This window comes from Salvia miltiorrhiza, chromosome 5 (assembly GCF_028751815.1).
Source record: "Salvia miltiorrhiza cultivar Shanhuang (shh) chromosome 5, IMPLAD_Smil_shh, whole genome shotgun sequence".
In the NCBI taxonomy this organism is placed as follows: Eukaryota; Viridiplantae; Streptophyta; class Magnoliopsida; order Lamiales; family Lamiaceae; genus Salvia; species Salvia miltiorrhiza.
Window position 1 is genome coordinate 32338545 of NC_080391.1, and position 26314 is coordinate 32364858.

A 26314-nucleotide genomic window follows, 5' to 3' on the forward strand; every position below is an offset into this window, starting at 1 on the left:
TTGGTGTATAAAAATGAATTTTAGAAAGTTCGTATTAAAAAAGGATTTTGACTAATGTTCATGAATTTAGATGCTTTTAACCTTAAAAAATTGTTGTGGAAGCCCTAAACAAGTATTGTGAAAAATGAGGAATGTCATAATACATATTGAATACATGCATTTGCGAGAGCAAAATTGAACAAGATAGTTTAATTTTGAGTGAAAGTTTCCTCTAAAAACCTCTCTTCTCCCAGTAGTTTGTATCGAGGGCAAGTGGATAGAGATCAGCAGCAGAAGTTGAAGAACCACTCCATGGCGCATCCATGGAAACACTCTCAAATGCATTCATTTCCACTTCACCAGCTTTCGTCTTATCAATCGGGATGATCGACTCAGAAACAAACTGCGAAATACCATCTTTCCCCTCGAGTATGCTTACTACAGCTGACATACTTGGCCTTTCTGCAGCTACAACATGCGTGCAAATGAGCGCCACATTGATAGCTCTACCGATCTCTTCCTTGTTCACGTCCAACTCTAATCTTGGGTCGACTAGCTCTAACACGTTCCCTCTCGCCTTTAAGGAATTTGCCTGAGTGAAAGCATAAAAAAGCTCAAATCAACTTATCATGGAATCTCCAAGGAAAGAAATGCAAATTTATGTGATGTTTACCCAATCAAGAAGATAAAAGCTTTCCTCCTTAGGCCTGATGCGACTGTTGCTCCTTCCACTGACGATTTCCAAAACAACAACTCCGAAGCTGTATACATCAGCTTTGTCCGTCAAATATCCTCGCATTGCATATTCAGGTGCCATGTATCCACTGACAATTCATCATATATAACAAATAAGTTTTGGTTTTTGTATTGAATTGTAGCAGAGACAACAAGTATTGAATGATTCCTCACAAAGTTCCAGCAATGCGCGTGCTTATATGGGTGTTATCCTCTTCATCCAGCTTGGCAAGCCCAAAATCAGATATTTTAGGGACTAGATTTTTATCAAGAAGCACATTAGTAGCCTTGATATCACGATGGACAATTTTCAGTCTCGATTCTTCGTGGAGGTAAGCCAAACCTCTTGCTATTCCAATGCAGATCCTATGCCTCATTGCCCAATCCAAATGCAATTGGTGTTCTACCGGACCTGTTATAATTAGAAATAAACAAAATGGATGACCTTTTTCATTAACTCGAAAATACAAGTCATAACGTTAAAGTTTTCATATAAACTTACCAAATAATGCACGAGCAAGGCTATTATTTTCCAAATACTCGTAGATAAGCAACAACTGGTTTCCTTCAATGCAGCATCCGTACAGCTTAACAAGATGAGGATGTTGTAAAGCGGAAATCATGCCTATTTCATTCACAAATTCTCGGTTCCCTTGCTTTGATTTGGAAGAAAGCTGCTTCACAGCAATGATGGTTCCATCAAACAAAATGCCCTTCAAATATACAAGAACTTCAGATTTTCCAGTAAAATGAATGAGAAAAAATCATATTAACAAATATGTATTGTTATTACCTTATAAACAGGACCAAATCCACCTTCGCCAATCTTATTGGCAGGATCAAAATTGTTTGTGGCAGCTCTGATTTGCCTTAGGGTAAATGACCCAGTCTGAAGGTCAAGGCCCTTCAAATCTGCAAGAAGCTCCATGTAAATCTAAGAGCAATACACGCAACTGCATGCAAACTACAACTAATTTTTCGAGTACAAGTTAAATTAGATCAACATGCAAAATCGCATGAAAAATTAATTCACATCACATTTGTTAAATACTAGACTAATAAATTTGCACACATGAAAACTAGATCCAGACATCACTTGAACATACAAGCTGGTAGGACTGTGTCCGAAAATTCCATTACCATGATGCATCGAGTGTTTACCCCCCAAACAGCCTTTCCACCTCAGAATACCCAAAAGCACAACGAGTGTGAAAATAACTGCCATCACTATACCAACTTTAGCTCCTGTTGAGATGCCGTTTCCAGGTTTATAAGCTGGAAAAATTGATATATGGATAGGGTGAGATGAATTCAAAGGTAATCTCTTTATTGGTTTTCATCAGATATATAAATTGTTAAACGTGGCAGTAAGATTTTCATGAATAGCCAGAACATATTTGAAAACATCAAGTATAAAGTGGAAGCTGCATTTGTACTATGAAGTATGAACCTCTGGAATTAGTAACCAACGAAATGAGACTCTCTCTCAAACCAAATTAAACTTACTATTGTGAGCAACAGATATGGCTGAAATGAGAGGACCATATACGGATCTATCAGGAAGAACAGTTGTTCCTTTTCCAGCCCAGTAGAAGCGGATCTCCAAGGTGTGATCATCAACAAATGCAGGATAGGGGATCTTTATGGGCTTGTTGACTCCACCTGCTCTATTCTTAATGTTGAAATCCTTTTCAACGCGAATTCCCTGAATTTATTTATTTTAAAAACCATCAAGAATGAATTTGGCAAATAATTTATTTCATATATATACGTAAAGTTGGGGGGGGGTGGGGAGTATTTAGATGAGAACCTGAATATAAATATGAAAAACACGCCTTCCCAGGCTTCCATAAGTTGTGTCGTTAGTAAACATGATCTCCGCAAAGTGAAGGTGCACTGTATAGTTTCCATTTCTCAAACAAAATCCATAATAAGTCAATGAGAGGGGGGAAAGACGTGCGCTCAAGTACAGATTAGACTCCGGCCCTGAAATGCTTAAGTCGAATGGTTGATAAACAAGACTCGATCCAAAGCTAGCTGTATTCCAAAATTTGCCCGTACTGCTGAATCCCCAATTATTTAAACCTTGGTAGAAATTTCCAGTAGAGGGATCTGCTTCATAATCATTAACGTTTTGGTTGCTTCCACAATTTATATGGAAAGAGTAGAAATCGTCTGAGGAAAAAAAGACATGTTATGAATTTTGAATATTTTTCTTAAACTCGAAATATGAAATAGCATTTTAAAGAACCAAAAGGCATAGGAATATCCTCAGTATTTACGCAATTAGAGTAATTTTACACAAACTACCTTAACGGCTTGATCCACGTCCCCAAAAATAAAAACAAAAACTTTTTCCTTTAAATTGTATCTTATACTGTCATTCTTCAGTGTCCATCCTACAATCACTAATGCATACTATGAATTGCCTTAAGGAAAAAGTAGATATCATTCATTACGAAAAGAAGGATGTATGAGCGAAAACCTGAACTTTTACCTCTGTAATAGTATACTTGATATAAGAGCCACCAATTCTTAATCATGAACCAACTTTTAGTTTCCTAAGAAGGTGTCTTCAATTTTCAAGGGTAACTAGTTGATTAGTTTTTGTAATCATCTCCCATAAGATTTATAAGAAACTGAATCAGTACTAGGATAAGTTCAATTGTCTCAACTTGGCTAAGGTAATTACTATGAAACTCTAGGGTAACTCAATCCATCTCTGAAAGCCCTCACACTCATTGAGTTGGTACTATATTTGTTATTACTTGTAAGATCTTAAAAAATAAAATAAAAAAGCACTCGAGAAATATCCAATAAACCGTAGCGTCTTCAATGCTTATCTGGAAAGGTTTGTAACTTTATCTGCCTAGAATATAAAAATGACCAATTTATCAAATATAAGTCTGTTGTCCCTGATTGCACATCTTCTTTCAGGAGGCCAAAAGTTATGGAAGAGCTCAACAAGATAGATTTCAAGAACTAGCTGTATAATCAATTCGCAAGCTCTATATACAACTGAATTGTCACTTACTTGGCTTGCATTTCTGTGTTACGCAATAGAAAGTACCACTGCCAAAAGATTGTGATATTAAGGTTCATGTTACATTAAATGATGAGATGTTAAATGAAAATGCATCAAATATAAACCAGTAACTCACAAAGTGCTTCCATTTGCATTGGCAAACAAGTTTCTGAAAAGAATTGGTGATATCTAAGTCAGTATGGAAAATCCAGACATAGTATCCACAAAAAGATGAGCATTAGTAATCTCACGGGCTGTTTCGCGCACAATTTGGTTCTGGACTTACTGATGTGAAGTTGTTGTAGGATAGGTCGCTGCAACCAAATTGTAAGTTTTCAATTAACTACATTGCTATATGGGTTTTGAGCATGCAATTAGCATTCAATGCTATGATGAGTGGGAAATATCAGGTTGCGTCAAGTTCTGGATGGAGAGGGAACCTCACATTTTCTCTTTATCCTTCATCAATTGTGGCACCTCCCCATTGAGGGAGTTCCCAGTTAGGTAGCTGGAAAATGAACATCTCGAGTTAGCAATTCAATAGTTCTAAACTGTCAATAATTTTTGCAACAATATTTATTCAAGTATATGATTTTATATGTATAGAATACAACAGACCAAATTGGGTGCAGATAAATTATTGTCCATGTAAATCTTAGATGAATAGTTGAACTAAGTAGATAGTAGGCTTGCGTTATATAACCACTATGTGTAAACCAACACCGAAATTTTGAATTCAGAACTCCAACACATGAATTAAGAGACAAAGAACCACATCAAATGAGCCATATAATTACCAACCACCAGCCCCTATTGCCAACTACACCATATGAAACATCATAACATTGAAATAAAAGCATTACTCTTATAATGCATTGAATCTTTATTTGGTAGTTTCTCAAATCAGTCAAATATAAGCATTGCTAAAAGTTGTCAATTAAACTCTTACATGTCTCCTTTTTGACCACCAAGACCTGGAGGAATTGGTCCTGTTAAGTTGTTGAAACTCAAATCTCTGCACAAGAAATGATGGTATTTGAAGGAAAGAAAAGAAAAGTAAGACAATATGGTGTAGTAAGGAATAAAATTGTTATATATTTCATTTCACATTAAAATGCTGGTAAGTTGCAATATTTACCATTGTCAGCCAACAAATCATTCTTAACCTTGCTTAACAATCAGAACAAGACAACTGAAGCTTAGCTTTGTTGTTGTCAGTTAACTATCAGGATAACTTGAGAGTTTTACTGATATGACAAACAACCAAAGTATTTATGTTCATACAAAAACAAAATGGCCTCGATTCAGAACGCCAGAGACTGCATATGTAGGAAAAGTTTATGGGACCTAAGGAAAACATTAATTTAAGTCAGGCTTATTTCATTCCTTCTCTGAAGATGGAAACAAGCATTTTCTTATTATACTGTCTCAGAATAATATTTTCATCATCTGGTGTCTAGCTATGTTATAGGGTGTTTGCTCTAATAAATAATTTTCCTACAAGGGGAAAAGAAACCCCGCTTTGCATTAAATATCAAAATACAGTACAAATAATTTCTAATCTATTACCAAAAACAATTACATGATTACATTGAATTAATTTGTGCGGACCATCCAAGGATGAAACCAAATATGCCTAAATGTTTGGATTCTAAATACTATATTACTAAAATTTTCATCAACTTTCACTAAAAGCAAATGTATTTTAGTTTTCAATATAATATTGAACAAATAATGCCACCAAAAACATTATATACTAACAGAGATTTGTTGACTTTCAGTTCTTGAATAAAGGTTGGTAGTTCCCCCACAATATTGCAACTCCTCAGTATACTGCAAATAGATCCAATTATTAAAAAAAATGACTTATTTCCCGATAAAGCAATGAGCAATATTGCACTCACACTTGTTCCCAATTAGTTGAGGTACTAATATTCGGAAAAGCTGACTGACCCCCATTAAGGTCACTGATTCTTCTGCAGTGTAGAATCACAAACACAGATATTAAGTCTCATTGACAAAGGAAAATCTGCTTTCATTTTGATGTATACTTACATGTCTTCTAAGTTTGTTAGAAAAGAAAGGTTGGAAGGGATGGGTCCACTGAGACCACTAGCCTGAATCTCTCTGAGATATTGATTCAAGTTCAAAGATCAAGCATTGATGTGAAAAGTGAATGAACATATTAAATCAAACCACCAAATGCCTTACAATCGTGTGATATTTGACCAGTTCTGAATATAATTTGGTATGCTTCCTGTGAAGTTGTTGTCGCTAATTCGACTGCAGGCAAACAGTATGAAGAAAAATCAAGAATTGACATATAAAATCAAGGGGGAATTAAGAAACTTACAATTCTTCCAAAGTGTTGAGTTTTGCTAGGCTTGCGGGTAAATCTCCAGTTAAATTGTTGGAGGAAAGCTGGCTACATAGGTGCAGGTGCAGTTAGAGACTAATTATATGTTCATAATGAGACGAGGAGACAAGTAGAGTTAAAATTATTACAATTTTTTAATTTGAGGAAGATCCCCAAACTCCGGAGGGATACCTCCTGTAAACTGATTAGCCTCCAACACCCTTGATAGCAAGAAAAATTGAATTGTAAAAAACCACAAACACAGCAAATCTAATAGAAGAATAATTTATGGTAAAAGATTGGTACAGTTCTTGGAGTGCAGAGATGTTGGCAAGTTCTTTTGGAATTGGACCCGTGAGACGGTTTCCCATAAGAGCACTGCAGTATTAATTAAAGCATCATCAATTGATTTTGGGAGAAGAGATGGAATACAGAAGAAACAGCAGCAAACACTTACATCTTCCAAAGTGATTCCATGGAACCCCATTCTGGAGGGAGGATGCCGTCGAGGTAGTTCCGAGTCAGGTCACTGTCCAAACTCAGACAGTTATATTAGTTAACCCTCGCTATGTCTATGTGTGTGTGGGGGTACGAGAGAGAATATATTCATCAATAACCACTACCGCTCCAATCTTAATAACAAATCAATTTATTTAGAGTAAGGTCATTGGCTCGTATGTAAGAACGGAATTAGATGGAAATGCATTAGTAATGGAATGGTCATGGTCAGGGCGGATTTAGGATTTGAGGTCAGGGGGAGTTGAATTTATTGATCTATCATGTATGTAGACATCTACAGCGGGGGTTCGGGGTTTTGCTCCCGAAGTAAATTTTTTTGAATATTTATACACTTTATTTTCATGCATTTTTTTAACAATCACTTAATATAATAGATAATTGTTTGCAATTCAATTAATTCAACATCAAGTAGATTGAAAGTATACAAAACAATACTTTTATGTATTCTTTTAAAAAAATATATTTCATTTTCTAAACAAATAAACTAACTTTCATTGTTAATAATTAGTAATTTTACTTTTAACTTTGGAATGGACTCAAATTCAACATTAAAAATTAAATAAGAAAAAAAAAATAGGATAAAAATAACATAAATGTAACAAATCAATGTACAATTTCAAAGAATTAATATGGATAGTTGGATATACTATAAATAATGTATTATATTTTTTCTTCTATTTCTTATTTATATACACATATACATATATATAGATATATAAAGTAAAATAAATTTCTATATTTAAAATAAATAAATAAATTTTAAAACCTCAAAAATTGAGAGGGGGGCAGCCCCCCAGCCCTCCTGAATCCGCCACTGGTCATGGTCCATGAAAATGGAATGAAATGAAATATAAGATTCCTATGACTGGTATCTACAACGAATGAATGAATTGTTATTATTATTATTATTATTATAACCATATTAATGAATAGTAATAATTATAATAACTAATTACTCACTCCGTCCCATTACAAATGTCTAACTTTTCATAATAGGATGTCCCATTATAAATATCTCATTTTTTTTTTTTGCAACATATTCTACATTTTATTTAACAATTTTCACCAACTCATTTTATTTACTTTCTACATATTTCTTAATCTTTGTGCCCTAAAGTAATGAGACATTTATAATGGGATGGAGGGAGCATTATTTGTTAGAAACAATATACTCGCACGACCATTTTGAAGAAGGAAACACAATATTTGGTCACTAATTGAAAAAACACAAAATCTGGTCATTTCTTACGTTTTATGACTGTTTTGCCCTTAATTAGGGCGGATCGGATTCGAGTTAGATTCGGCTTTGCGCGCGGGTTAGACACACATGATACTATTAGAGCAACTCCAATGCTTGTGTCTTAGAGGAGTGTCTTAGGAGTGGGCCCCACCTAAGACACACCCCTCTCCAATGCATTGTGTCTTAGGTGGGTGCTTAAATCCTCATTTTCACAAAATTCATATTTCTACACTTTTATTTTAAATTTTCTAATTTCATTAAAAATAAAATTAAACATTACAATAATTAAAATAAAATTAAAAACATAATTAAAATACGATAATAAAATAAAAAATAACATAATTTCCTAATTTAAATAAGCCCTCGACGCTTGAGCACTTCTTGGACTAGGTGGTTGTGCAAGGCCAATTGTGCCTCCGTCATACCCGTCGTGTCCTTGTTCAAGAGCTTCATATCCATCTCCTCTCGTTTCATCTCGGCTTGCATTTTTTTGACCTCGGCGATTTCCCCCGTTTTGAGAGCATGCTCCCTCATGCTTTCGGCCACCTTCTCGAGGGCGTCGGAGAACGCCGATCCTCCTCCCGAAGACCCTTCTCCCTTCTTCGCCTTGCCCTTGTCTCGCTTTACCGCTTTTTGGCCTTGGGGTCTCGCCGTGACACTCGGCTCCGAAGAAGTAGTGGTTGCTCCACCATCGGAGCCCTTCGACTTTTTTGCGGAGTGGACATCCCCGGCTTGCGACGTGAATCTTTGGCATTCACGAAGCACTTTCCAAGCTTTGACGTAGGAGAATTGGTTCTTGAAATTCGCCTCGAACATCGTCTAGGCTTGTTGGAAGATTTGATCGTCGCTCATACCACTCCCCCAATTGTCCTTGCAAGTGTTGTAGAAGCCCTCGAAGAATTTTGTCTCCTTTTGGACACGGGCGAAGTGGGACTTGAGATGATCCGGCTTTCGCGGCGGCGCTCTCGATGTATTGAGCGCGTTGAACTTCTCGGCGATTGCTCCCCAATATTGGAGCAACTTTTGGGAGGTCTCCAAAATAGGATTGTGGGTTGCCTCCGCCCACAATATTGCCACGAGCTCGGACTCCTCGCTAGAATATGCAGCGCGGGTACCCTTGGCTTTCGGCTTCACCTCCTCCGGCTCTTCTTGAACGTTGGCGTTCGCCGCCGGCGTGGGAACATCCCGTAGCCAAGACATTGGAGGCTTGTGAAAATGGAGCAAACCCCATCATTGGAAGCCTCGATCCGCCTTGTTGCTCGAGGTATTCATCGAATTCACGATCCATTTAAAAATGTAGAAGAGAGAATTGTTGTTGGGAGAGAATTGTAGTTGAAGATATTGGTGAATTTGATAGAGTGGAAGAGTGGTATTTATAGAAGGGGAAAAAAATAAAAAAAATAAAAAGAAAATCAAAATAGCCGCTGATTTGAACGGTCGAATTTAAAAAAAAATACCCAACGGTCAGTTTTTTAAAAAAATTAACGATTTTCGATTTTTTTTTTTAAATTGGGCGCGTCCTTCGGACGTGCCATACTCCTTCAATCCTCGCCCCGGGTCTCCAGCGCGGGTGCCTCTCCTTCGACGCAGATCGAGGCATCCTTCGCCTCGCGCGCTGGAGGTGCTCTTAGTGCCATTAATGCCATATACTCAGTGTTGCACGAATGATACATATGGTCATATTAGTGTCATTAGTGTCATATACCTGTGTGCTGATATTATTTAGATGAGTACAGTTATATGACCATTTTGAACAATTCTCCCTAGGGTTTAGAATCCATTTAGGGTTTAAATTATCCATTTAGGATTTGGATTCTCAATTTAAGATGTTGCACTAAGCACTAAATAAATAAAAATTACCCTCAACTAGGAATTGAGAACCTAGTATCTCTAGATTTATAAATCAACATCTTATTCATTAGATTATAAAACTTTTATTAATATTATTATGAAAAGGGAAATTATAATATATATATATATATATATATATATATAGGGGAGGGCTAGAATAAAAACACTCTTAAGTGTATAAAATATAAATGATTTTCAGCCCTTAGACAAGATCTACGGTTGATTCGTAACCCTTTTGGATGAATTCATGGTCCTGGGTTCGAATCCCAAATGTAGCAAAAATTTATTTTTCACAATTCGTAACCATGTTGGATAGATTCGTAACCCTGTTGGGTAAAATTCGTACATTAAAAAAACGTTTATATTTATATTTTAAGAAGTGTTTTCACTGTAGCCCTCCCCTATATATATATATATTATATATATAGGATGGAGTTCTATGGAGACCACTTCTTATATAGAGAATGAAGATCAAATCTTGTGCGTCGATCTTGGTTAATCTAATGGTGATCATTCGTCCATTAATTATTCTAATTTTTCCATATTTATTTAGTTCCCTAATTACAACTAATCAAATCTTTTATTTATGCTCAAATCTCTCCCTCACTGATCCGTCCCTCTCTCCAAACTCACGCTCTCTCTCTATCTCCCACACGTTCGTAGAAAATACTAATCAACAACTTATCCATTGGGCCATGAAGCTTTTAATTATATTATTATATATTTTATTTATAAAGTCAAATTCTAAATATATATATATATGGGAGAGTTCAATGGAGACCACTCCCTTAGATAAAGAATAAAGACCAAGTCACGTGCATCGATCTTGCTTAATCTAAGGGTGATAATTTAACCTTTAATTATGATTTTATTTCATTCATTTTATATAATAAAGGTTAGGTTTGTCATTTTGTATTTTCTTCTCCCAACTTATTCTCTCTCTCTCCCATCGTTGCTGGCGTCGCCAAGGAACGACCGACGAAGACGGCGATGGTGAAGAGGGAGTTCACGTTCACCAAGCCGTCCAGGGCGGTCACGTGGATGCTCGTGGTAGCGACCGTCGCGCCGTCGCCGGATCTGCAGATCTGTAGTGTTCGTAGAAAATACTAATGAACATACTAATGTTCGTCGATATGTTCGTAGAAAAATAAACGAACATTCTAATGTTCACCTATTATGTCCATTGACGGATCAGGTCTCAGAATGGGAAGACAAGAATTTTCGGAATTTTTTCAATGTGATCCGAGATTTCAGAGGATTTGAGTGGACATATTTGCCCTTTTCGGATTAAATAAATATAATTAACCAATATTTAATTACATGAAAAATCAAATCAGGAAATTATATGAACCGTTGATTGGAGTAAGATGAATGGCATTGATTTAGTCTTTATTCTTTATCTAAGGGAGTGGTCTCCATTGAATGCGACCATATATATATATATATAGGGGAGGGCTAGAATAAAAACACTCTTAAGTGTATAAAATATAAATGTTTTTTAGCCCTTAGATCATCAAGATCTACGGTTGATTCGTAACCCTGTTGGATGAATTCGTGGTCCTCGGTTCGAATCCCAAAGGCAGCAAAAATTTATTTTTCGCAATTCGTAACTCTGTTGGATGAATTCGTAACCCTGTTGGATAAAATTCGTACATTGAAAAACGTTTATATTTATATTTTAAGAAGTGTTTTTACTGTAGCACTCCCTTATATATATATATATATATATATATATATAGGGGAAGGCTAAAATAAAAACCAAAGTTAGACTATAAAATAGGAACCATTTTCAGCCCTTGGATCATCAAGATCTACGGTTAATTCATCACCTTGTTGGAATAATTCATGGTCCTGAGTTCGAATCCCATAGGTAGCAAAAAATTTAATTTCCATAATTCATACATTTACACAGCGGATTCATGGGTGTTCTACATATAATTCATACATTTTAATTAGTTTATAGGTTATAGTCTACGAGGAGTTTTCTGAATAGCCCTCCCCTATATATATATATATATATATATATATATATATATATAGGGAATGGCTAAAATAAGAGCATTTCTTAAGATATAAAATAAGAATCATTTTCAGCCCTTAGATCATCAAGATCTACGGTTGATTCGTAATCATGTTGGATGGATTTATGGTCATGAGTTCGAATCCCAAAGGTAGCAAAAATTTATTTTTCACAATTCATACCTTTATACAGCGAGAATTCATATGTGTTCTACATAAAATTCATACATTAAAAATTGATCTTATTTCTTATTTTAAAATGTGCTCTCACGGTAACCCACCCCTTTATATATATATATATATATATATATATATATATATATATATAGAGGAATGTTATGCTACATACCTTATGTGAGCACCTTACGTGAGCACCACTCACGTTTAGCCCTTGTTAGCATTATCTTTTTTATTTTAGACATTTATTTTTATTCTAATACTCCCTCCGTCCCATTGATCTTGTCCCGTATTCCTTTTTTGTTTGTCCCACCATCTTGTCCCATTTCTATAAATAACCCCCCTACTTTATCACTTTCTCTCTCCTACTTTATCATATTCTCTCTCCTTCTCTCTCCTACTTTATCTACACACTTAACACTACTAATACTCTCCTTAATAACCGTGCCGAAACCAAATGGGACAAGCCCAATGGGACGGAGGGAGTACTTCATAAATTGTTATTAGGATCATTAATTTTATAAATAACAAAAAATCAAAGTCCGATTTGTTCTTTTTATTAATTATTTGTTCTTTTGATTAATTATTTTTATTCTAATACTTCATAAATCGTTATTAGGATCATTAATTTTATAAATAACATAAAAATCAAAGTCTAATTTGTTCTTTTTATTAATTTTTACGTAAGATACTCACATAAGGTATGTAGCATAACATTCCTATATATATATATATATATATAAGACACCTTATGCATTGGGCCATGAAGCTTTTTATTGTTGCTGCTTGCTAGTGAGGTTCAAACCCACATTAATGAAAAGAAGAGAATGCACTATATTCATTATGCCACAACCTTTTCTTCGTGAAATTTTTTGTTATATAGTTGTTTCACGCGATTGATCTTTTGTACGAGACCAATCACATATAAGTATTTCTCAACCGATCGATTATCAACAAAAAAAATCAAAATTTTTGTTACATACATTGTTTCACGCGATTGATATCATATATGAGACCAATAACATATAAGTATTTCTTCTTCTTCTTCTTTTTTTTTTTTTTTTTCTTTTTTCTTCTTTTCCAGAATTTTGATTTTTTTTTTATTTTTTATTTTTATAATCGATTGGGTGAGAAACATTGTGTAATACTTACATGACTTGGAGCGCAGGGAGTCCGACCAGCTCACTAGGGAGCGACCCATTAAGATTCTCCTGCTTCAAAATACTGCAATGGGGGACAACATGATGTTTTAGTTAGAGGCATCTTACTATGCATCCACCTTCATTGTATCCTAATACATTCTAATTAAAAATTGATGAATTCTTTTAAAATGAATACATTCAACATTCAGATACACACAAATTTATACTGCCAAAGTCCCACTAAAAATAATATATATTTTATTTTAAGTTGTCCCACTATAAGTAATCTGTTTTCCTAAATAACAAAATTTAACCTTTAAAAAAGTATAGATAAATTTATGTACGATATACCGATAACTTATTATTTTTTACCTGCTTACCTAATGCATATCTAACAAACATAATGTTAACAATAAAACTCAAACACAATAAAATAAATAAAGTTCGTAAAGTTCGTGAATCAAGAATTCTTGAATTCGATGAAAGGTGGGAATTAAGCCCGAATCAAATGCTCGATCTCGAACCCGACTCTAAGATCCTGAGGGGAAAGGTGGGTAGAAAGTGTCTCCCTCGGGCCGCCGATTGGCCTAAAGGAGATCTAACGTTGTTTCAAACTAGTACAAGTCTACAACATAACAAAATTAACATTATCTATATTTCAAGTCTCAACAATCAAACTTCAACGAAAGCAAATTCAAATAATCAACCATTTTAACTTCAAATTCCAAAATTCAAATAATCAACCATTTTTATATCATTTGATGATATTCATATTGTCATACTTGTATATATTTATATAATATATAATACTATGTAACTCACATAAATTGAATGTTATATTATAACTATATTATAATATCAATATATATAAATGATACTAGTATAATTTAATTATATTACACTGTATAACCTATATATATTTTATTTTGTTAATTTTTATATTATTTGATGATATTTATATTCTCATACTTGTATATAAATGTTATAAATTATATGTAATTGTAAAATAATAATCTTAGTCATATACTATAGAATATAACTATGTAAATCACATAAGATGAATATTATATTATAAGTATATTATAATACCAATATAAGCAATTCAATTATATTAAATTGTATAACCTATATATTATATTTTGTTCGTTTTTATATCATTTGATGATATTTATATTTTTATAGTTGTATATATTCATATAATATAGATTATACACATCATTTCTATAATATTAACCAATATTCTTAAAAGTATATACATAAAAATATACTACTATTATTATATATTTTAAAATTATAGAATTTGATGCAGTATATGCCGCTATTTTCGGTATACTGATATATACCGACAACTATGATATATCAAAACAAGGTATGATACCAGAATAAGGTATGATACCGCATTGTAGGTATATACTGGTAATATTATATCATACTTGTTCCGGTATATAACTTTAGTATGGTATGATATATACCGCGGTATAGGTATACACCGGTATTTGCAAAACTCGTACATTTACTTTACTGTAAATCTTCGGTACGGTATCATACGTTACTGAAAAATTCAGTATACCTTAAGTTCGATATTTTACCGTATTTTTCGATACAGTATGGCTAGTATACCGAGTTTTCAGTTTATTTTCCAAACCCTAATTAAGATTTAATATATTAATCTTGATGATCTATACCATATACGAAGATATTTTAATTAATTAAATCAAAATTTTTATCTTATAATGGAATTAATAAAAGTTTTAACACTTTTTTCTTAGAAATGTATTTTGGAGACTAGTTCTTGTATGACTTATCGTGAAACTGAATACGTTTCGAAAATATTAAATTTATTAATTAGATATTTTGCATTCATAACATGGAGCTTTACTTTTTAAACTTGAGAATAATTTATACTTATATATTTTTTTTTAGAGTTTTTCAATGTCAGCTTTTTAAGTAGTACTCCCTCTGTCCCACTAAAAGTGGCATGTATTTCATTTTGGGCCGTCCCACTATAAGTGGCCTATTTCTACAAATGGCAAAGTTTAACCCTTTAAAAAAGTGTGGACCCTACCACTTTTAACAAATTTACACTTTCTCCTTAATTCTTGTGCCGAAAAATTTTGAGACACTTATAGTGGGGCGGAGGGAGTATATACTTATTATACGAGATCTTTTGGATCAAATCGTTTCATAAAAGAGGTAGATTGATTTCATTTCATGTCGGTAACCCAAATCTTATACTTCTCATGTCCATAATATTGTTTCCTCTTTTATCACTTTGGTTCGTCCATTTTATTATTTTTACTTTTATTCATAACAGTAAGTTTTATAAATTCCACTCACAATAATAATAGGACTCAAACATCACTCATAATAATATTTATTATTTTGAATTATAATTTACTCCCTTCGTCTCACAAAAACATGAACATTTTGCCATTTTGGAGCGTATCATAAAAACATGAACATTTCTATTTTGGTACACTACCCCACCACAATCCCTTTATTTTTCATCTCTACTTTTCATAAAGTGAGACCTCTTTTCACTCACAATACACTTTTATCTAACATTTCTTAAAACTCGTGCCACTTACAAATGTTCATATTTTTGTGAGACAGAGGGAGTACTATTTTTAAAAAATTCGTATCGTTCACAAAGTGAAAATAATATCGCAGACGGAGGGAGTATCAAAAAATACTCGGGAAAAAGAAAGAAAAGGAGCATGGATGTCCGTAAAAATAGAGAGGAAATGTGAATTATTGCGCAGATGATGGCTTCAACTTTAAAAGGTCATATTGGGACATGTGTGTTGTAATATTATTTTTTATTAAGGAACAAGTAATGGCTACTTTTATCTATTTTAAAAAATAAATTTTTTATCCAACGCCTCTAGGGTTTTTGCAGGGTTTTGTGGGAATAGTCGTCGCTCTCGTTGGCGTGTTCTTCCCTCTTGCTTGGGATTGTCTTGTGTTTACGGTGTCTTTCTGATGGATTCGGAGGAGTTGCAGCGGTTAGTGAACCAACTGAAGTTATCCGGTGAAGATAAGGCCCCAATTGTGAATTTACCACCGGATTTAACTTCAAACCTTCTTGAAAGTTCAAAGTTTCGTTTGGTGGGGAAAGTTTTTGTCTGTCGTCAGATTAATAGAGAGTTGCTATTAACGCACCTACCAATTATTTTACAACCCAAAAAATGCATGGATGTGGAGATTGTAGGATCTAACGTTTTTGTGGTTACGTTTCGTTCTTTAAGCGATAAACTACATGCTTTACATGGGGGCGATAAACTACATGCTTTACATGGGGGTTCGTGGCACTTTTTCCAAGACTTTCTCCTTTTTTCAGAGATTGAGGGATTCCAAAATCCCTCGGATGTCAGGTTTGAGAACTTTATGGGGTGGGTGCAATGTCACAATCTCCCGGTGGCATGCATGCACCCAGATGTTGTACGCCGTGTTGGTGAAAGTATTGGCACGGTGGTGGAGATAGATATGGGGAGTGGAGGGCAATGCGCTGGTCGTTTTGCACGTGTTAGGGTTAGTTGGCCTATTTCACAACCCTTAAAACAGTATGTTAAACTCCTCCCGGATGGGGTTATGGAAGAAGTTTTCATTGTCCTTCAGTACGAGAAACTTCTAAATTTCTGCTTTCAGTGTGGGCGAGTGGGCCATATCATGCAACTTTGTGAGGTTCTTGTTATCTCTTCAATGCAATATAAATTTGGCATCTGGTTATATGCTGTGAAAGGATAGGAGGCACGAAGAAAGATGGGAGCAATTAAGGGTACCAATGAGGCTAGGAGTTCCGCTTCGGTCCCTGATAAGAAAGGGAGTCAGACGTCCTCGGCGGCCCATACTTATGGTGAGGAGGATATTTTGGTGGAGCAGCAACGTAACTCTGAGGCTAATAAGCAAGTTGTACTAAAAGAGCCTCTGATCCAGGAGAGTATGGGGGGTTCTAAGGAGGGGTCTGTGGGGGTGGAGATTTTGGTAGAAAAGGGCAAGCTGAGAGTGGAGAGTGAGGGGGTGGATGAGGGAGGCATAAGGAGGAAATCTTTAACTTCCAGCTGGAAGAAGAGGGCTCGGGTGGGTTCTGTTACTTGGGAAGAGAAAGGAGGGAGAGGGGGTCGTGGATTTGGTGAGGCGGATGGGGGGTCTTTGGGGAGCCCGACAGGGGAGAGTTTTGGGCTGGAATCTATTCAGGAGGGTGAGGGTAAGAGTGAGAAGATGAGAGATAAGGAGATGTCGGGTGAGATAGGGTCCCGAGGTATTAAGAAAAAGGAAGGGAGTTCTACTGTGGATGCGGAGGTAGGCACTCCCAAGAAGAAAACTTTACGTTCCAATATCACTACAGGTTTTGATGAAACGGCGGCGGCTGCCTCGCAGCCCCGTCGATCATTATGAATTGTGTAGCCTGGAATGCTCGGGGGCTTGGCCATCCTCGAGCATTCCATAAACTATGTTGGCTTGTGGTTAGCGTGCGGCCTAGTCTCCTTTTCATCTCGGAGACTAAGACTTCGGCGAGAAGATGTGATAGATGGAAGTATATTCTTGGGTATGATGGACATTTTGTAGCGGATCCGACTGGTGTTAGTGGTGGTTTGATGCTTTTTTGGAAAGATTCTCTTGATGTGAATATTTGCACTATTCTCTCGGACATATTGATTATTTGGTATCTATGGGAGACAACCCATGGAGGTTTACCGGCTTCTACGGAAACCCGAATTCGGCCAAGCATCACCATTGGGGGACTTTCATAGAACTTGCCCTTGGTTAATTGGAGGGGATTTCAATTAAATCCTGGCTCAATGTGAAAAAAGTGGGGGGTCTCGATGAGCTTGGTCTTATATAGCTAATTGTCGTGAGGCTCTTGATGTTTGCGGCTTGAGAATGTTAAAGAGTGATGTGGAGTATACTTGGTTTAATCAACGGAAAGGGAGTGCGGCGATACATGAGTTACTCGATAGATTCCTTATTAATGACCAAGGAATCTTAGCCTTGGAAGATAATCAAGTCAAGGTGCTTTATACTTTTGGGTCTGATCATAGAGCTATTTTATTCCACATCACAGATCAAGAAACATGAAAATCTTATGGAGGTTTTAAGAGGTTTTTCTTCGAGCAGAAATGGATGGTAGCGGAGAATTTTACGGCGGACTTACTTATGAACTGGAGACTCAGCGGAGGTCTCCCTATTCACCTCCGTCTTGAGCACTGCCAGAATTGCTATTCTAAATGGAATAAGTCAGAGTTTGATACTCCTACTAGTAGTTTAGAGGAGTTGAGGAAGAAGAGAGGTCTTTTATTGAAAGTTTTTCCCCATAAAGATTGCACTGCAAAGCTAAATGATATTAATAGTAAGATTGACCGTCTTACTGAAGCGGAGGAACTACATTAGAAGCAACGATCAAGGGCTAATTGGCTCAATTTTGGAGATGGCAACACCAAATACTTTCACACGTTTGCGTCGGCAAGGAAGAAAAAGAATGAGATCAAGGCCCTCCTCGACGCTTTTGGTGTTCTCCAGAAAGATTATCGGGATAAAGCAACGATTATTTAGAAGTATTTTGCTCAACTTTTCACCTCTGATCAGCCTTCTCAGGGGGACATGGATCATATTTTGCAGTTTGTTTCTAAAAAGTTTGAGGACTCGGAGGTCCAGGTTTTGAGTGAGCCGTTTATAAAGAATGAGGTCAGGAAAGCCGTTTTTCAAATGCATCCGCATAAAGCTCCTGGCCCAGATGGTTTTTCTCCTCTATTCTTTCAAAAGTACTGGGGAGAGATTGGAACGGCGGTGACTCGGGAAGTTCTTATGGTGTTGAATGGGGATTAATCTGTTAGAGGGGAACAAAACCCTTATAGTGCTTATTCTAAAGAAAAAAGGTCCCAACCAAGTTAGTGATTTTCGCTCGATCAGTTTATGCAACACTCTCTATAAAATTGTGGTTAAGGCTTTAGCGAACCGAATCTATAGCGTCCTTGGTAGTGTGGTGGAAGATAATCAGTTTGCATTTGTTCCTGGTAGATTGATATCAGATAATACACTTGTGGGATATGAATGTATGCATTGGCTCCGAAATCAGAAGAAATGAAAGATGGGTTTCGCTGCGGCTAAACTAGACATGGCCAAGGCTTACGATCGGGTTGAGTGGAAATTTTTAAAGGAGATGTTAGCCAGGTTGGGTTCGGCCCATTTGATCTCGGTTATTATGGATTGTTTCTCCTCTCTTGAGTTCTCGTTTGTCATTAACAGTAAAGTTCATGGGGCCTTAACGCTGTCTCGTGGGTTGAGACAAGGCTGCCCGCTTTCTCCGTTCTTTTTTGTTGTGTGCGCTCAAGGCCTCTCGGCTGCTCTTAAAACTTTTTCTGAAAGGAAGGCCTTTTAAAGATATCCAGATCGCTAATCAGTCCCCGGTGATTTCGCATTTATTCTTCGCTGATGACAGCCTTCTTTTCTTCAAGGCATCGGCGGCTGGTACTTTGGTTATCCGGGATATCCTTGATAAATATTATGTGGCATCAGGCCAGCTGGTGAATCTCCACAAGTCTGCGGTAACTTTCCGCTCTTGTACTGATAGGAAGAGTATTGATGATGTGGTGCATATTCTGGCTATCAAAGAGACGCAGGGACACTTTATTTACCTTGCTCTCTCGACCTTCATTGTATGTAATAAGAGGCTCAAGTTTGATTATCTTCGAGAGAGAGTTTGCAAAAAGTTTAGTAGCTAGAAAAATAAATTCTTTTTAGCTGGCAGGAAGGAAGTCCTTATTAAATCTATTATTCAAGCGATTTCCACATGTTCTATGAGTTGTTTCAAGATTCCGGTACCTGTGTGCTATGATATTGAGAAAACATGTGCTAACTTTTGGTGGGGTGAAAAGGAGAATGGTAAGAACATGCATTGGGCCTCTTGGTCTAAATTATGTTCGCAAAAATCTAAAAGCGGTATGGAATTTTGGAATTTGGAGGCGTTTAATCGAGTCCTCTTGGCAAAGCAAGCGTGGAGACTTGTTAAACATCCCTCTACTCTCGCTGCTCGGGTGCTTAGGGGAAGATATTTTAAAAATGGTCAATTTCTGGATGCAAAGATTTCTTCTAATACCTCTTTTTCATGGAGGTCGATTATGCGGGGAAGGGATTTGCTGAAGGATGGTTGAAGTGGAGGGTTGGTAATGGGGAGACTATTAGAGCTTTTCATGATCCTTGGATTCCGGGTTCTGGTCTGAGGTTAGCCACTTGCTATGATCCGTTGATGGTGGAGGCTAAGGTGTCGGATTTTATTAGCGATGGTTAATGGGATATTAATACTCTTTCTACCTCTTTCCCACCTCATGATTTGCAGACTATTTGTTCGATAAAGCTGGAGCGACTTCATGAAGACGATACTTGTTTTTGGAAGTACGATGAAAAAGGGAGATATTCGGTGAAGTCCGGATACTTGTATGTTGTTGGTTTTTATGAACCTCATCCTTCTACCACTTCCGATGATCCACGAAGGTGGTGGAGTATTATTTGGTGTTCGAAAATTCCTCCAAAGGTTAAGGTTTTCATTTGGCGTGTGGCAAAAAATTTAGTTGCTACCAACTTCAATTTAAAGCGGCATCATATTCCTACCTCTGGAATCTGCTTCTAGTGTCGGCGTGATTAGGGAACTACAATTCATTGTTTGCTTTTCTGTGATCGGGTTAGAGAGGCGTGGAAGGCTTCTAACTGGTGGTGGCTTTTAAAAGATTGTCGGAACTTGTCTATGGAGGAGATTTGTGAGCTGGTTAAACTTAAGTGTGATGATGGAAGTTTTGAGCTTTTTTGCATGGCATTATGGTGGTCTTGGACGTGGTTGTATGATTTTAAACATGGCAATACGTCGGCTACTCTCTTGGACGACTTTTCTAGCTGTGAGCAGTACTTGACTGCTTTTCACGAAGCTTGCTCGGGGGTCTCTTCTCAACACCGTCTGCTGCCTAGAGACAGCAGGTGGGTCCCTCGGCGAGGTGTTTTCCGCCTCGATGTAGATGTCTCTATACACGATGTCACGGGAGCGGCGGGTGTGAGGTTTTTGATTCGGGATGATGGTGGCAATATCCTTGCAGCTGCTGCCCACCGGATTAGTCGAACGGAGACGACTTTGATGGGAGAACTACATGCGATGTTGCTTGGCATTGGATACTGTTTGGAGAATGATATTGGGCCTATCATTGTGTATTCAGATTCTCTTCTTGCGGTACATGTGGTGCATGACGACTACAAGGGTTCGGACTCTCTTTCTGATGATTTATTTGATGTTTTCTCTCATGTTAAGAATGTTATTGTTTTAGATTTTAAGCATGTTCGTTGTGAGGCGAATAGAGTTGCGCATTGTTTAGCTAACTTTGCTGCTTGGTCTGATGGTGTAATGATTTGGAAGTCGGATTTTCCATCCTGGCTTTTGGATATTATTCATCGTGATTTAATATAAGTGCGTTTTTTCTTCTAAAAAAATAATAATAATAAAATACCAAAAATACTCATTATGAATAAGACTCTGTAAATTATAAACCTTTGTAAATTTTTAACTATGTCCGCTTTGTAAACTTTGTCGAGAATCCCTGTACTTTTGAACTTATGAAGCCGATAATATTTGTGTCTTTGAGATGATGTTATTGTTGTTCATCTTTGCATGTTTTGTTGTGAGCTTCCGCTTGTTGTTTGATCTAGTTCTTCCTTCTTTACTTCATTATTTTATTTAGTCGTATCGATACCCGGTCTACGCTATCACTGGCTAGACGTCGGGCTGCGACAGGTCTTGACATCCATTTGCCAAACCTCAAGGTTCATGTGCAAAATCAGAGCAGCAGCAGCTTAGAGGCCAGAGCAAATTCAAAAAAAAGACTTCTTTTCGTAGATTAGGGGGGAGTAGCTGATGAGGAGTAAGGATCTCGTCAGCTATTCTATTCTAAAAAATGGGAATTTATTAACTTAATTATCAAAAAACTACTGACCATGACAACATAGGGCTATAACAGGGACATGGAAGGGAGAGTCAGTAGCGCCGACTTCTGCTTAAGTCACACCTGGTTTAAAGAGAGTAGATGTGCTACCAAGCAGTCAGAAGTGGAGGGGCCAGCGGTGCGGACGAAGGACGGCGCAGACTAAAATTCACATAGAATCAGTAAGGCCAAAGGGCGGCTCGGCCTTGAGATAATGCCCGAAGAAGACTCAGGAAAGGAAGCATCCCTAGTCGAAGTAAGAACTAGAAACGCGGCTGCGCAGACGAGACCAGGCGGCGGCGCAGACGAAGAGTTCGATTACGTCAAATAGGAGAATAAAGTGAAAAGACGAAGACTCACTTAGACGAAGTCAGCGCAGACGAAGGGTGAAAGAAATCAGCGCTGATGGAATGACCGCACGTTTGCCATAAAGCTGTAAATTAGTTAGGAAAGGTTTCTGATAGATAGTGACTCACGGTCGTACACTGCATGAGGAGTACGTGAGTGATCTATAAAGTCAGATTTACCCTTCGCCCTAATGTAATTCTATAAATACCTCGTGTAATCCATAGTTAGAGACACGCGAAAAGATCTTAAGAAATTTGGAAATTCTTCATCTGCAAGTTTTCTCTCCATTTTCGACTACACAGGTTAATCCAAACGCCTTTTTTAATCGTCTAGATTTAGGTATGAATGTTAGACATCATCAAACATGAATCAATTATAGGCTCAATTAGGTCTCACAGATTATTAAATCAATACTTCATTATTCTCGTCGAATTAAAGATTTAGCTATTCATAATAAAACTAAGAACAATAAAATAAATAAAATCAAACATTAAACTAAATAAATAAAATTGAATTGAAAGAAATAAAATCACCACCAATTGAAATAACCAAAGAAAAGCGTCTGTCACCAATTCTCCAAAGTAGCTGCCAATTCCCAAGAACAAAAATAAAAAGCCAAAAATCAATTCTTAGTCTAGTTAATTAAAAACAAAACGTGACTCTCAACTAAACTAATTCCTTAATATTTATATCTACCTAATGTGGCGGCTAAGTGGTGTAACAAAAATAAGGATTAAGGAATTAAATCCCGTCATAGCCGTCAATCTCCTAATAATTGGGCCAGTCGGCTACTTACAAAATAAAGCCCAATTTTCTACACACATAAAATAAGTGGACCCTACCTATTTTACACTCTTAACCATTTATTCTTAATTTCCGTGCCCAACTCCAAAGTGTCAATTCTAGTGGGACGGAGGGAATAGTAGATAGTAGTGAATATTGTAGTGAGTGGAGTTTGGGTCCCACTATTATTGTGAGTGGAAGTTTGTGGACCCTACTTCTATAAATGGAAGTGGAAACGAATTGCGGACGGACCGAAATGGCAAATGTGGAAACGATATCGTGGACGGAGAGAGCAATAAATAGGGTTATTAGCCTGTAAATACACAAACTTTTCTCACTTTCTGAAATTTAACATGACTTTTATTTTCTGCCCACAAATACAAGAATTTAGCATTTTTTTTATACCCATAAAAAAAACTCTATTTACAATTGACGTGGAGGCCGGAATACATGACTTGGACTACGAAATATGCACTTTAATATAGTAGTTGTATTTATTATTTTTATTGGAGAGTGAATGACATGGTATTACGACCTTCACGTCAACAATAAATTAGAATTTTTTCTTGTCGGTGTCAAAAATCAGAAAAAAAGCTAAGTTCATGTATTTGTGGGCAAAAAATAAAAGTCATGTTAAATTTTAAAAAATGAGAAAAGTTTGTGTATTTACAAGCTAATAACCCTAATAAATAATTATAAAATAGAGAAATTAATGGTAGAATACGATGGGACACAATTTATTGTGTCCCAAACTTTCATCGTTTTTCAAAAAATATCTTCAACTTTCACTTGTTATTCAAAATTCCCTAACTTTCAAAGTTTTTCAAAATTGTCCCGTTGTATTAAATTTGACGACGAAATGATGAGTTACCCAACTGAATTCTTAGGTGAAATGTTTTTCTTTTCAACCTTTTCCAATAAAACGACGGCGTTTCACCTAAGAATTAATCTGGCGATGTGACTCATCTTTCCATCGTCGAATTTTATATGGCGAGACATTATTTACAAAATGCTAAAAGTAGGGAAGTTTTGAATAGAAAATGAAAGTTGAGGTCATTTTATGTGAAACGCTGAAAGTTTGAAGTTTTTGAATAAAAAATAAAATTGAGAATAATTTCTAAAAATCACTGGATAATTTAGTGGAGAAACAATTCTATTTTAATTAATACTAACATATATAATTGTTTGTTATATATTTATGATCCTTAAAACACTATTACAGTTACATCAATGAAACTTTTGAATGGATCAACATTGTCATTGATCCTGACACCACTCAAGCAAAAATAAGATTATCTTTGTATCGATAAATAACAATTACTAATAGATTTAGTGAGAGAGTATTTGTCGGTACGACATAGACATCGTGATGAGTGTATCGACGGATGTGTTTGAGTTGCAGGAATGGTAAAATTTGTTGATTTAGCTAATAAGAGTAGAGTAAGTGACTCACATCTGGGTAACGTGACAAGTAGTAACATTTCCAGAGGGGATGCAGCTGCAATTTAGTCCATTTTTAGCAATATTATCCCACCAAGGCAGCTCCTTGGTGCATGGATCAACTACGCCACTGAAATTCCAATCCCTCTTCCCCAGCCTCCTTGCTACCACCGACAATGATTCCACTATTATCCAAAAAAAGAAATATTGATTATTAGAAAATTGGGATTAGAGCATTAATCATGTGTGGGTGTCGGTGTGAATATATAATAGACTTACATTCTTGAGCAGGTAAACGAGCTGCTACACAAGCAAACCCCACAAACCAAATCAACGCTATAAACCTTGATGCCAGCAACATTATTATATTACTTATATGTTGTAAGGTTTTGTAATTTGAAAAACTGATCAAGAACCCATGAACAATTAATATGTATTCCAAGATAGGGTTGTTTATGTTTTTATAGATGTATGTAATTTTAAATATATACAAAAATGCGACGACTTTGAGATGGGGAAGGGGTCTACTCAAAAAGAAAATTCAAACTTACCACATTTTTCAAGCAAGCCAATATGGATCTTAATTAAGACAATTAAATGCTGCATACTTTGTACTTAACAATGACAGCATACAAACCGAAAGCTCATCCAGTCATCCTCCAATCCCATGTTTGACTAGCTAGTATTAATGATGGAAATAGGAGATGATGAAGCGCAGTCTGTTGGTAAGATGCCAATTAATAGGTCGGGGGTTCGAGTCACCTAGAATATTAGAGTGTGACTATGTTTTTCCTTTCTTTGAATGTAATAATTTTTTTGGTTAATAGTGTTTTATGTCCCGAGCTTTCAGTATTTTCTATAAAATGTCCCGAACTTTCATATTCTCCTAAAAAGTCCTGAACTTTCAACTTTTTCCATAAAATGTCCTGCTATACAAAATTCGGTGATGGAAAGGTGACAAAAAATCTCGAACTTTAATATTTTCCACCCACAGTGGTTCCTAATATGGTTTTTCAACAATGAAGATTTTCAAAGTGTTTCATCCACGCGAGATAAGTTATCTTTCTGTCACCAAGCGGGACATTTTATGAAAAAAGTTGAAAGTTCGGGACTTTTTAGGAGAAAATAAAAGTTCGGGACATTTTATGAAAAATGCTGAAAGTTCGGGATGTAAATATCTCGGATAGTTGTAGAAGTTAGGACTAATTAAGCCTGATTGATTATCTATATATCAGAGTTAGAGGGTGTTCGGCTGAGCTTATAAACTCCTCAAAACAGCTTATAAGCTCCTTCAAAGTGTTTGGCATAATAAGCTCCTAAACAGCTTATAAGCTCCAAATAAGCTCTAAGAGCTTATAAGCTCCCAAAATATAAGTTCCTATACCCCAACTTATTTTTTTATAATCTCATATGCAATAATCTTTTTACAAATATTTTTCAACTATAATTTACTATTATTTTAAAAAAAATACCATTCAAGTTCATTTTTATTCGATTTTCTCTCTCTAGCTTATAAGTTTAATTATCCAAAAACTTTGACAACTTATAAGCTCTTAAAAATTACATCTTATAAGCTCTTTAAAATAAGCTTAGCCAAACACCCCCTAATTGATCGGGTTGAAGCTTTTTACGAGCTTATCTAACTATTTAAGCTTACAAATGTTAATGTTCATATTTATAAAAAAATAATATATATACATAGGATTTGGTTAACGTATTCACTCCAAATAATTAATAAAA

General features: G+C 36.0%; 1 protein-coding gene across 1 annotated transcript; it reads right to left on the reverse strand.

Moving 5' to 3' along the window:
* Positions 1-25026, reverse strand: LOC130986864 (probable leucine-rich repeat receptor-like serine/threonine-protein kinase At3g14840). The gene is made up of 24 exons (XM_057910394.1): positions 24854-25026; positions 24588-24759; positions 13054-13125; positions 6553-6624; positions 6402-6473; positions 6245-6316; positions 6093-6164; positions 5951-6022; positions 5795-5866; positions 5644-5715; positions 5501-5572; positions 4689-4754; positions 4185-4247; positions 3991-4053; positions 3876-3908; positions 3749-3786; positions 2525-2889; positions 2221-2419; positions 1855-1989; positions 1508-1626; positions 1217-1427; positions 889-1126; positions 653-803; positions 1-571 (listed from the first exon to the last, which is right to left on the reverse strand). The coding sequence occupies exons 1-24, from the start codon at positions 24933-24935 to the stop codon at positions 212-214; spliced, it is 2943 nt and encodes a 980-aa protein (XP_057766377.1). The 5' UTR covers positions 24936-25026; the 3' UTR covers positions 1-211.
* Positions 25027-26314: the final 1288 nt, after the last annotated feature.